The sequence below is a fragment of the Coloeus monedula genome (assembly GCF_965178545.1).
Source record: "Coloeus monedula genome assembly, chromosome: 5".
Classification (NCBI taxonomy): domain Eukaryota; kingdom Metazoa; phylum Chordata; class Aves; order Passeriformes; family Corvidae; genus Coloeus; species Coloeus monedula.
The window spans coordinates 51,755,834-51,769,392 of NC_138785.1; the positions used below are offsets into that span (position 1 = coordinate 51,755,834).

Sequence of the window (13,559 nt, forward strand, 5' to 3'; positions counted from 1 at the left end):
TTAAAGTGCAATTAACTTCAGAAAGACAAACAGTAACTGACGAGTGCCTCCATTCCTCTTGATGGCATTGTAACATAAAATAAGGTGTAAATGCAAGCAGAAATCCTTTGTATGTCTGCTCACAGTTTCAATAGCAGTGTCTCAATCATGTATTATGTTGCAGAATAATGTGTTTGGAAAGATTTTTCCCTAGGGATCAGACTAAGCACAAAAATAAGGTGATCACTCTACTCACCTCAATTCATAGGAAAACAAGGTTGATGTAATTGCTTTCTGCTTGTTTTCTCTCCAATAACCTGTTCATGCATTGGCAAATTTCAATTAAATTCAACGGAGCAACAAAAAGACCTCAGAGATACTCAGATCTTTAAAATATAATGGAAATGTGAAAAGCTATGATCTGAGTTGGACTCATCCACCTCTGAGACACTTATCCCTGGGAAACACAGCTTCAGTCATTCTGCTACAACACAGAGGCACCACAGCAGCAGTAGCTGTGTCAGGACTCACCAGACCCATGTCAGAAAAGGCAGGGAGGGTCCCAGAAGCTGTGCTGTGGTCTGTGCACAGTGTCTGTAGACAAGGGTGGAATGAATCTCCCCACCTTCAGATATCACAGTATATCACAGCTGAGCAAGTTGTTTAGATTCTTTTTACAGCTGAGCAGCATGCTTTTCTGGGGCATGGTTCACCTTACCAATGTCTGGAACAGACCAAAGGAATTGTATGTCAGAAGTACCTATTTATTTCTGCTACTCGTCTGGGTTTGCTTTTTGGAGGAGTGGGTGGGAGGCAGAAGCAGACTCCTGCCCACGCTGCTGCACATCTGCAAACAGCTGGTGTTGTTAGAGCCCATGAGACCACTTCTGCAAGCCGAGGATAGAACACAGCCCATGACCACGTTGCCTACAGCTGCTGATTGCTAATCTTACGTTTCTTCAATTCTGCAAATGCTTCTTTCCTGACAATACTTCTGCAGTGCTACACAGTTGGGCACATGGATCTGAAACATGCTGAAATACCACCTGTTGGGCCAGCAGCTCTGCTCTAAGCTATGCTCAGAGTAATGTTGTGCCAAAAGCAAACCCTGCAAAAACCCATTGGTATGTAGAGCTCATATTCCAAGGGGACCCTGTGCCACCACAAGCCACTTGGTCACTTTAACATCTGCAGGACTTCAGAGGAAAGTGCCAGTCCTACAGCACATGCTCTGAAGGCTTGCTTTCTGTGTCACTTTATGTTAGGCACAAGGTGATTTTTAGTCTGATCACTCAACAAATGAGATGGTTGCATGCTTGGCAGGCTGCTCCTCGGCAAACCCAGGCAGCAAACCCGTAGCTCCAGTCCCAGCAGAGTGAAAAGCTTCTAAGTAAGATGTAAGCAAGTAAAACTTGATTTGGGTGAGGTTGTATCTTGGAGACCTTTCCTTTAGCAACCCAAGGCCACTAAGCCTTGGGCTTCCCTATCAGTTCCATAATGTTTGTATTAAATACGCAGGCTCCAAAGCACCAAGGAAAATATCAGCAATTTCACGGCCACAAACACAACTGTGCTGTGGCTGCTGCCACTTGGTGTCACTGGCTGTCATAGCTCTGGCGCCTCCCCACATCCCAGGGCATTCACAGATGTTCTTCTGTCCTCTCTCCACAGCCCTCCTGACCCAGCACCACCGAAACAGCCACCCCACATGCTCCTGAGCTCAGTCTTTTTCTTGTGGGCACAGGTCCAAGCTCCTGGCCCTGGGCAGAGCTGCACAGGGCAAGGGGCAGCTTCCCCATCCCCCGTACCACAGTCCCCTGAGCCAAGGCCACGTGCCCTGAGCCCTAGACAAGGTTTGGGAGAGGAGCAGGTAGGGAGGTCAGCATAGGGCCATGCATGAGTGTCTCAGCCTGCTGCAGTGCAGGTAAAAAGCAAATTTTCTTTTTTAAGGGAGCATATTAAACTTTGCCTTTAACTCTGCCTGGGAGTGCTGGGTTGGGGGTGGCCTTAGATGTCCTTCTGCACTCTCCTGCGTGGCAGACTGAGCTCACTGGAGAGTCCTTCAAATTGACCAGCAAATGCAGGTAGTTCCTTATGTTGCCCCTTTTTTTCAATGTTTTCCTAGTTGGGATATCACATTGGTCTTCTCCTAGCAGGAACATCATAATAAATTGCTCAAATACCTTCTTGTGCTGCAAGCCACACCATGAACACCTTTTAAAACAGGACTGCAAGGCTGAGGAAAAGATCCCTTCAGCCACATGGTTTCTTCTCTGCTTTCTTCAGTTCTCAGTAACTTTTTTCACTTCTTACAGCCTCAGCTATTTCCTTTCACTACGCTTTAGCTCCTACCATTCTGCTTACAGCAGCCCACCTTTCTCCTCTCCTTCCCCCTCCTACCTTCTTTGAAGACCTTCTTGAGAGCAAACCACATCCTTACATTCCTCTCATTGTTAGAGCCTTCACCACTGCTGCTGTTATTGTTCTTCACTACTTTTTGATAAAGTGGTCTTGGCACAGCTATGAACCTAATTGCTCTTCAGATGTTCCCATCTGCAGGTGTGCAGACAATCCCAGTAAGCTTATTTTACATATGTTTGAACTAAGTTCCCCTTAAGTACACCATATACACCTCAAAACTCTAAATTATTCCTTGCAATAAGTGCAAGCTGTCCATGAATTTGAAACTCAGTGCAGGTTTGTGGTCCAGTAAAAACAGTTTGCTAAACAAACTGCTGGACACTTCAATGAAAGAAGAAATTATTATTCCTGTTTGTGCCATTTACTCTGGACTTAATTTTGTGGCCATTGATGCTAAATCTGTGCATTGTTGGATCATCCAGGAATTGACTCAGACTTGAGCTCCCAGAAGCACAGGTAGATGACTGAATTCTCATTACACTGCCAGCAGTATTTGCAGTTTCCTACCAAGGGCATGGAGAAGGGATCACAAAATCCATCTTGTGTCAGCTTAAGCAGACTGCATCATCTCTATCCTTCAGCTTGATGATATTTTTCATTCTGTGACCCTAACCCTCTTTGCACTGTAGAAGTGTCTGAGTTTATATTTGTCTTAAGGGAGTAGCCTTGCTATGTCCAAGCAGCACCTCTGACAGATTAAATTGGTTTTGCAATTTGATCAATATTTTCTACATCAAGAGGGAGCTTTCTCACTGACCTGGAGAACACTGGAGGCACAAGATGCAGGCCTGCGTCTTAGTGATCTGTTTCACACATGCATTCAGCCTGCAAAGGGAAAATGTTTTTGCAAGGGTTGTACTGCACAGGTTGGAAGATCAACAGCGGAGGCCTCTGGACTGAAACAGATGGCCAGACAGGGAGCAAGAAGAAAGGCATATTGCTCTTTTGACATTATGTTGCTAATGGGTTCAAACCCAAGAATGTTGTCACCACATAAGCAGGAGACACCTCAATCCTGTAGGTCTTGTCCCAAACAACCTTCAGTAGTTGAATGCAGAGGAAATTCATAAGGGAGTTTTGTTCTCCAAGCATTTGGCATGGTCAGTGGGAAGCATGGTACTACAGGCTGGCTCCCTAGGCCAAGCTTCATTCCTTACAGAGAAGCAGAAATATGACTGCACTGTCCAATGCAATGGATGTTTTACACCTCCAGCTGGTGTGATGAGGCACATGACAACTTTCCACATCTCCCGCTTCTTAGCTGAGTACAAATAGGTCTGGCACCAGCCCCGTGCCCTGGTCCTCAATCCACAGAGAAAAATGGAGTTCCTGCACTGCTCTCCATAAGTGACAATCCTATCTACCTAGCTGATGTTTTGACGCTGTTACCAGTTCCCTTCAGTTATACAGCCAGTAAATAAGAAGTAGTGACAGAAAACCTATTTGTGCAGACTTGAGTCTGACCCTGCTGGTCTCTGATTCTGTCTCTCGTTTTCCCTCTGTCCTGCACAATATCTGTGAGGACAAGGATGAACAGACTTCAGTCCACCACAGTCACTGCCTGATCCAGCTGTGGCTCCTTCACTCACATCCCAATGGGAGCACCAAATCATAAGATGCTTGCAGGGATGCAAAGTTCCTCACAGCTGCTTGCTGTCATGTAAAGGTGTGCACACAATGGAGGCACACAATGAACTTGTCATTATTTTACTTCAATTTTTTTTTTTTCACCTCTTGTTGTGATTGCTGTATTATCCTGGCAAGCTTCTCTTGAAATTTTTGGTGCTCCAGCCACACTCCACTGAGTGCAGCCCAGTCCCAAAGCCCATCGTACCCTGTTAAAACCAGGTCAAAGTGGGACCTGCTACTGAGGTGAACCCATTTCTTAGTACCATATCAATAGAGGCACAAGCTTCCTGCTTCAGGGACTAGTGGCTTTAGCTCAGGCACCTCTGCCCACATGGGCCACAGATGTCCCTCAAAGGCCTGTATTCTACACCCCTCATTCTCAGCCCACCCCACCATCCCAGCCAAGACAGGGAACGGTAAGTGTTAGCCTTGCCGTCAGACATGGCCTTGCCACAGCCCCTGGGATGTCCACAAAGCCTTGTGGACCCATTGGTGCTGCCGCCTTGGATATTGACACAGTTCCTCTACTTTGTTTTGGTTGTAGCTTGGCTTTCTCAGGCTGCTGCTTCTGGGAGACCTTTCCAGCAAAATGGCTGATTTATCACCTCCTTCTCTTTGGGCTTCAGAGAAAGTGTGGCTCATTTCTCTGTAACCTGTGTCTGCAAGGGCAACACCAGAACAGGGTCGTGCTTCAGAGTCTCGCTGCCCATATTTCCCACCAGAAAATCACAGCATCACTTTCACAGAACACTAGCAGCTCTGGGACCCCCATATCCAGTCAAAGACTTTTATTTTCCTATATTCTTATGCACCTGCAAGTTCTCAGAGGCCCTGGCATAACACTTTTTTCCACAGGCCAGGGATTTTTTCAGGGGTTACTTTAGCACTACAGTTGCTTACGTACCTCTGCACTGTACAGAAATGAATGTAATTTCCATTCACATTCATGCTGACTCAGCCCATCTCCTGCTGCAGCTTTGTTCACTGCTCTTGTGAAAAGCATCTCTGAGCTCCCAGGCTTTTGCCTTCTCCTCTTCCCATGCCAGGGGTCTTCTCTCAGTGCTTGCAGACTCCAATGACATGACGTGGTTCACTGCTGCTCCTATATTTCACTCATTGTGCCTGGCATTCCCATAGCTTCTCATGTTTGTCATGGTACATGCAGCTCGGCAGACTGCTTTTGTGAAGTTAAAGGCAGGGGTTTTTCATGCCACCCTGTCTCAGCTTTCAGTTTTCCTATTGTTTTGATTCTTCTGTCATAGGCACCATACCAGAGCACTACCTTGCACACATCTAAGATTCTATGCTTGGTGAATGCCCTGTTAATTCTGGATTGTTCAATTGCATCCCTGAGTGATTTGTCCCAGATCCCAATCAGGGCTTAGTCTTTTAACTCAGTTAACCAACCCCTTCTGGCTTGGATCTTTCCTAAAGTTCTCTCTTTTGCTATTTGTATAGCAAATGCTATACATATGCTATTTCTGCTCTCAGCTCAAAGCCATTTCACTCATATATTTAATATACAATGCAGTGATATTCCTCCAGTCTCTTCTGTGCAGTTTCACAAAGACTTAACTCCACCAGCATTGGCTGTCACCTATTGCAAAGATCAACTGCACCAGAAGTAGCTATTCTTCATGGGGTGTGGTTGGGAAGTTGCAATTTTTTGCTAGGCAAGACTCATGGGATTTCTTTCATCGGTAAACTAAAAGTTAAATTGTGACGTATCTGTAGTGGCAGCCAAAAGCATGTGTCAGCTATGAAAGAGGGAAATACCTTCAGTAAAGATGCCACATTTTCTTTGAATGTCTGTGGATATTCAGGGAAAAATAACAGCGATATATTTCTGCACAATAGAGAGCCAAAAGCTTGAGAATGCTCCAAATCAAGGGCAGTGCATCGGTTTTCTTGGCAGCCATGTGGAAAGTTGTGGAAGACATGGAGCAGAGTCACATGCTCCTCTCTTTGAGTTAATCTCCTTAAGTTGTGTCTTGTACTGCATTGTAAGCCTGAGACTCTATATGAGTACCCTTGACTGCTCCCTCTACAGAAAAAAAATCTTTACCATCACAAAGGGCTGTAAGAATGTTCCTGTTGCACACACTGAGATCAATCCAGCCCAGAGTCCAGTCACTACAGGGAATGTAAGAGCATGCTCCAAAAAGAGGGATAGGAGTAACTGTGGAGGGACATTCTCTCTACTTTACCTTCCCAGCACTCAGTACAACTCACTCAGGAAGAATTTGATTTCTAAACATATCACTGATGAATGAGATGTTAGCTCATCCCATACTGATGTTCTGTAAAATTAAAAAGGGCATTATGTTAATTACAAGCTGTTAAAGTAGTAAAGCAATTACTTCTTTGTTATATCTTGTCCCTTCTCCTTCTGTCCCTTATGCCTACCTGCTCCCTGTGGCTTCAGTGAACTGCAATGCTGGAAAGCCCTAGTCCCGTAACATGCGTAACAGACCCATTCAGAGCAAACTCTGCAGGTCAAACCTGCCAGCAGGAACATCTGACAAGCCTGACAAATGCAAAAGTACCCACCAGCACCACAATCTGAAAGCACTTTAAAAAAAGGTCACTGCCATGTGTCCATATCATGTGGGGGACCACTGGAGCTGTGGCTTGCCCGGTGTCACCCAGCTGCAGAAGTGGGGCCAGGGACAGCCAGTGTGTCTGTGTAGTAGCATTTCATGCTTGCAGTTCATCCTCCTGTCATCCACCAGACAGCGACAGGGAGCAGGCTCAGGCAAAGTGAACTCATTTGGGTCAAACTGATCCTAAACTTGTCAGTCACACCACCAGTCAGTTTGGAGTTGTGTATCTAAAAGTTAATTGTGCAGGATTACACAGGCTTGGCCCAGAGCCTGGTTAAATTTACAAGCTCCCCACTGACCTGATTGTGCTTTGGCCAAACACTGCCCAAATGGGGTGGGACTGAACAGCAAAGTTCATTGTCTAAGCCAAAGCCCTAATTATGAGCCAAGGCTGCAGCTCTGGTTTAGTTGGTCAATAATTCTATGATGGATTAGATACCAGCACTAATTCCACATACAAGATAATAATTTAAAATATCTGTATACATTTTAATGCCCAAGATTCATAAGAAGTTCTAGATTAGGCTCTTGTGGAATCCTGTGATCTTTAACGCTTCCTCAGACATATGCTGTGTTGAACACTGCAACACTGGCCTTTAAGCAGCAGATTTGGTGTCACAGTGACAGATAAATGGAAGTGATAAGGTAATAGCCAGCAAGACACTAAGCATTTTATATATTAAAAAAACCTGAGTTTTCTAAGAAAGAGAAAATGCAGCAGTGCTTATGTGTTACAAGAGGTTTGGCATATAAGACACATCTTCCTCCAGCTGCTTCTACTTAATTCATCCGCCAGGTTGAGAAGTATCAGCCTTGGGTCTCTCCTTTCACACCCTGAGACTGGCTGTGCAGCTTCGGCCACCACTGCCCTGTCTATGGCTAGCAGACGGCTAGCAGACAGCTAGCAGACACAGCCACATCCTGGGCAGCTGACATTTGCAAGGGATCTTGGTTTTCAAAGCAAAGCCATCTCTTTTGAAAGTCTCACCCTTCTGTGGTACCTGAACAGCAATGGAGCATTTTGGGAAGGCAGCCAAGGGGGCGAGGGAAGATGCCCAGGTCTTGGCGTGAGAGTTGTCCCAGATCAGTTTGCATCCTCTGAGGCACAGTCCAGAGCTGCTGGGGTGCCTGTGGGAGCCGGTGCCCACTGGAGACTTCTCAGAAACATTGCGGACGCAGGCAAGTGAGCACCTCACACCAAGTGAAGACACCAATCGTCGTTTCCTTCCTCTTTTCCAGAGACAGAAACAACTACCACCACACAGAGGCCCCTGCCCTGCTGCTCCGCCCCTGTATGAATCATACCCAGGGTGAGAGGAGCAACGACAGAAACCCCCCTGCCAGCCTTGTAGGGCGGTTGTGAAAGACCTGAGACAGACATGTCGCTCATTCCCTTCATAACCAGAAAGGCAGCAATAGCTATTATTTTGTTCGCTAGTAACTGACTCACAGCTCATGCAAGGCTGGAGGCCAGCTACCCACACTCAGGAAGGCAAGTGCCATAGGGTTTAGCGCAGTGCTTTGAGACAACCCCCCTCCTCCCCCCTCCAAACTACCAGCCCAGCTACCAGTCCAACAGTGGCTGCAGAAACCAGGCCTCAGCAATGACTTGGACACTGACACTGACTTTAGAAATGGCACATAAAATAAATGTGTTACTGCAAGGCCACCTGCAAGTGAGAGAAGTCTGACTGAGGCAGGGCCAGGTCTGTTTGCAGAGCAAGGCAATTGCCTATGATGCAGGTAAGACAAGTCCTGAGGAGCATTTCTTCTGTCCTGCTGAAAACACAGGGCAGCTTCGTGGTGATGCTCTCCTGCCTCACAAGTGACACGGACCCCGCTGACACAGAGCAGCTGCAGTGTCACATCACAATGGAGCGAGAGGTCCAGGCCAGTGGAAAGGCCACCACAGCTGTTGTTAAGCAGCTATATAATATAAACACCTAGATACACACAAAAGTTGTTTTCTCTCTGAATTTTGTTTTCAATAGCTGGCTGCTTAGAGCACAAGGTAAAGGGCATACAGGTCATCTAGGACAGGTACACACTGGTAACTAGTCAGGATGTTTTGCTCTTACCATTGTAAAGGAAATCTCTGAGACATAAAATATATTTCCTCACATCCAGAGACAAAAATTCATTACTGTCGTTTCAGAGCAAGGCAGTTTGGCTAACCCAGTTGTGGTCATATCTGGCTTGTTGAAGAGGCTGAACTGACTTTTAATTAAGTTAATTAAGGTAGTTCACTTGCTCACAAAGGCAAGAGCAGACAAGTGTTTTGATGTTATGAAATGAAGCTTTTTATTTCTTTTATAGTAACCTGAGCTGTGTGCAACCAGAGCACTATGAGAAAAGTGCTAAAAAGACATGGATTGCCCCATTTATTAGAAATTATTCTAATGGCTGTATTCACTCAAATGCCATAGTAACACAGGAAAGGCTGAGATATCAAGAGTGCTGACTTTTCTTTCATGTCTGATCCCTCTTGTGGCTTCTTTCATAATGGTGCCATACATAGAGTCCCTTAAACACATTTTCTTTATTAACACAAGCATCAGCTAGTCTGTGTTCACAGACTTTAGTAATCGCAGAGTACCCACAAAAATTGCACAAAAAATTGCGAACTGTTAATTGCAAAAATCAGGCAAAACAATATCAATTATATCTAGTAAGCTTGAATAATTTTCCATCTGAAAAATTAGAGGGGCAAGAGTAATGATTTGAAACATATTTTTTCTATTTACTTGTAGAAAGTATTTATATTGTATGTTACGTATCAAGTTAGTTTAAAAGCCTGGGAAATCTGTGTTTAAAATAATCCTTCTTTTAAAAAAACATCTATTTTAATAGCAAGCAAAAATAAGATTAGCAACAGAATAACAAACTGGAAGGGACCAGTTTGAGAAGATAGAAGGAGAATATTTGAGCAAGGTCTCTTCCCTCAGCTGAAAGCTTGACCCAACTGAGACAAGGCTGTACACTTTTTAGTTTTGCTGTTTTTCAGAGCAAAAGAAGTTGAAATTTCACATGTGTCATTTTAATGTACTTTAAATACCAGAGCCAGGTTTTAACCTTTAAACAGTACCCAGGGACCCTGTTACCCAAGTAAACACAAGGAAAACCACTCTGGAAGGGTTTCACAGGAGACCTCGGCAGTCCCTCATTTTTCCCACTACAGACAACAGGACTGCAGTTGTGCAAGCTCAAACCCCAATATACCATTTGGCCAAATCTTCATCTGAGTTCTGGTGTGTCTAGATTTCAACCTCTGTATTGGGGTTGCCACGCTTTTTGAGCACATCAGTTCTATAGCTCAGGGGAAACTGCATAATTACAGACACTAAAATATCTGTGCTTCACAGTTTGTTCCTAGTGAAAAGTGCCTTTTAGCATTGAGAGTCTGAAAATAACCACGCTGTGAAAATCTGAACCCTTTTTTCACAGAGCACCAAACCAAAATCCCCATTACTTTATACTCTTTCCAAATTGATTTTAAAAATCAGCTGGCTTTCAGTGGCCTCACACCTTGCACTGGCTCTAGAATGAACAATCAAGAATATATCAAGCCATCCCTAAATTTCATGTGTGCCCTGTATTATCAGTTCAGGCATCTCAAGGAAGCCTATCCACTTGGCTTCATTGAATTGCAGCAGACATCGATTTCTTCATTTTGTAATATACAGTAACAAGCTTCGGGAATCTAAGACAGATGAGATGAGATTTTCAGTTACAGTGTGATTCTGGAGCACATCTTTATCTGGCTTCGTCTGTGATAACAATTCTGTGGAGCCTTTTGGTGCCTGAATGTGGCACTTTGTGGCAAATACCACAACACAGCATTCTCATCTGGAGATTACTGCTCTTCAGCACATAAAAATGTCAGCATGAACTGCTGTAAACAAACTTTAACCCACTGAGGAAAAAAAAGACAATTGAATAGAGCATTCTGGAAAAAATATGGCTTAAAAATAGTTGAAACCAGGTATTAAATCCATTAGTGGAGTGGGGAACATAACAAAAATGTCTCCAGTTGTAACAGATCTGAAATTCATAACATGACATTTCCATGCAATCTTTAATGTTCAAACAGTAACAATAGCTACTTTTAAATAGGGTTACAAAACCCAAGACTTCCAGAGAAGAGGCGTTGCAAGAGTTGACATGTAGAAGCATTTCTCCCAAAAGCCAAAAGATTTTTAACTGAGGACCGCAAATACCTGGCCACTTGCGTAACTGCACAAGTACAATGCCATTCAGATTCTTTTACAAATATGCCAGTTTTAGTGTTTCAGGAACAAATCAACACTTGAGGAGAAAGAGAAGTAGGAAAGAGAAGAATTCAGGAAAGATGGATGGTGACAGAAGTCCTTGTCTTGTGTGCTCAGGTACAGAAGTTTGTAAAGATTTAAGGCTGATATAAAAACTTCATATGAGACCAGGATATTTTTACGATCAGAAGCCTCCCTTACAATCAGGTCGATGAGTGGTAAATATTCAACAGTCTAGAAGCTGGTGGAACAATCACAGCACCAGGTGTTCCATGCCCCACTGGTATTCAAGGTGCCCACAATGTAAATACTTGCTCACTACATCACAGGTGAGATAATCCTACTGTGCTATGTGGCATCTTTTATGGCACCACACTATAAGCCCCTCAAAGGTTAGTTACGAGCTAGCTGAAGGACGGGGAAAGGGACAAAGGAAATCCTGCTGGACTAAGAAATTCTCTTGGGATGAGACAGATCTCCAAGACCTGAGAGAGGGTGCAGGACAGAGGGGACAGATAATCCAAGGAAGAGGGAACCGCCGCAATTCACAAAGAATGTACAGCATTGTGTCTTGAGCCCACTACATCTTCTAGCAGAGTTCTCCTACACACCTGAAGTTCACATCTCCTTAGCCTGCCTTTCTGTGCAGGAGGGTAACTTGGCCCCAGTACATACATCAGGATTTGACTCTTAGACCTGACAGGCTCCCCAGGATGTAAAACCTGTTTCAGTCTTACTTGGATACAACCTAGGCAGTTATACTTAGCATGCAAACTCAAAAAAAAAGTCATTTAGCTATTCTAAAGACACCCATGCAACCTTGTTCTGTACACAATCTTTTACTAATGTAGGTGACTGGTTTCACTAAAACCACTGCTTCAAAGAAAAGTGGGCTAAAAATATGTGAGAATTTAAGTGCTCGTGAAAAAATACCTTCCATCTCTGGAGACTGAAATCTTTTGCCTCCAGAATTACAGCAGGGACAACAGAGGTGATGGTAGCACAGATTAATTCCTGCCAGCCCAACCATATGTCTAAACCAACCCTGTCTGCAAGCCCTGCTGAGGATGCAACCCACTGAAGTCTAGGAAGAATCAGATTAATTTCCCATCTTTGACCACGTTGGTGAGGAACATACTAAGGTAACAAATCTCACAAAACTGCAGGACAGTTGTCAAAAGTCATTAAGTTTTGATCACTCTTATGCTGGACATACTGATGGCTGTTACACAATGACCGACACATGTCTAAGAAGTGCTAGGCTTGCCTGCAGGCCATTTATTACATGGACAGCACAATTCATTTCTGTGGTTAGCTAAAGGGAGAACCTCCAAAATATTAAACCAAACTTTTGGGATTTTACAACAATATATACAAGAGTCGTCTAAATAAAATACACATTGGTTAGGTTTTATATACTAAGTTCTTAAGTAAAAAAAATCCACATGGACAGAGGTGGGGGTTGATTCAGGCAGAAGTTTGTCATTAAATAAATGCAGATGCAGACAAATCAACAACTGAGGAACACTGACAGAAACAAAAACAAAATCAGTACGGCTGTTATCTGCAGATCTCCAGACTAGGCCTGCTCCAGTCCAGGCTAGCAAAGTCCAAACACAGGCTTGTGAATAAGGATATGCACCTTTCATTTTTCAAGATAGCGCCCATGTGTTTTGGAGGGGAGAGGATCAGATAAAGAGCACATCTGTCTCACAAGAGGCACCTGCACTGTGGTCCTGCCAGAAGCCCTCCTTTGATTCACCTCCCATTCTCTCTGCTGCAGTATCTTTGTGAGAAAACAGAAAGAACAAACATAAGCAAAACCACTGCTGACAGTCCTCAAAAGATCTTGCACTCATTAAAGGAGAAGAGCTTCCGCCTGTTCTGCCTTTTGGCTTGATTGACCGCTGTCCGCACAGCATATTCAAACACCTGCTGCACCCCCCTGTTGCTGAGGGCAGAGCACTCCAAATAGCCTTTGGCTCGCACGTCCTGGGCGAGCCGCTTTCCGTCTATCGGGCTGATGCAGGAGGAACGGTAGGGACCCATGTCACGCTGGTCAGTCTGAGTGGCCACCACCAAGACGGGGATGCGGGGCAAATGGCTGCGGATCTCGCTGATCCATTTGTTCCTCAGGTTCAGAAAGGAATTGTGGTTTGCTACCGAGTAGCACATTAATACCACATCTGCCTGTTGGTAGGAGAGGGGGCGAATGCCTTTAAAGGCATCACTGCCAGATGTGTCCCAAAGACCTAAGCTAATCTGTACACCATCCATGAAGACATCCACTCCGGTATTTTCATACACGGTGGGTCTGTAGTCATCTGGAAAAGTCTCAGAGGTGAAACGTACCAAGAGAGATGTTTTCCCAACTGCAGAGTCTCCCACCAGAACACACTTGATTGAATCCAGCATTTTATTAACGTCCAAGGCCAAGAGCACCGTCTCTGTGCAGCAGGAGTGGGATGAAGAGATGCAGTGGTCTTAGAGGCCTTCTATATAACTTCCATTTAGTGAGAAACCATCCAAATCTCTTTACTTCTTATGACTTGATTCTGTCACTTGAAACTAAAATTCCATTTTCTCCCACATGACTCTGTTGGTTTCAAATCTTCAGTGAGTCAAATGACGTTTCTGGAAGAGTAAAAATAAAATGTAA

The 13,559-nt window shown here is 44.4% G+C and overlaps 1 protein-coding gene across 1 annotated transcript; it reads right to left on the reverse strand.

Annotated features, from left to right (window-relative positions):
• Positions 1-12,739: 12,739 nt before the first annotated feature.
• RHOH (ras homolog family member H) lies at positions 12,740-13,315 on the reverse strand (the record flags this gene model as incomplete). Its single annotated transcript, XM_082282518.1, has 1 exon — positions 12,740-13,315. The coding sequence occupies one exon, from the start codon at positions 13,313-13,315 to the stop codon at positions 12,740-12,742; it is 576 nt and encodes a 191-aa protein (XP_082138644.1).
• Positions 13,316-13,559: the final 244 nt, after the last annotated feature.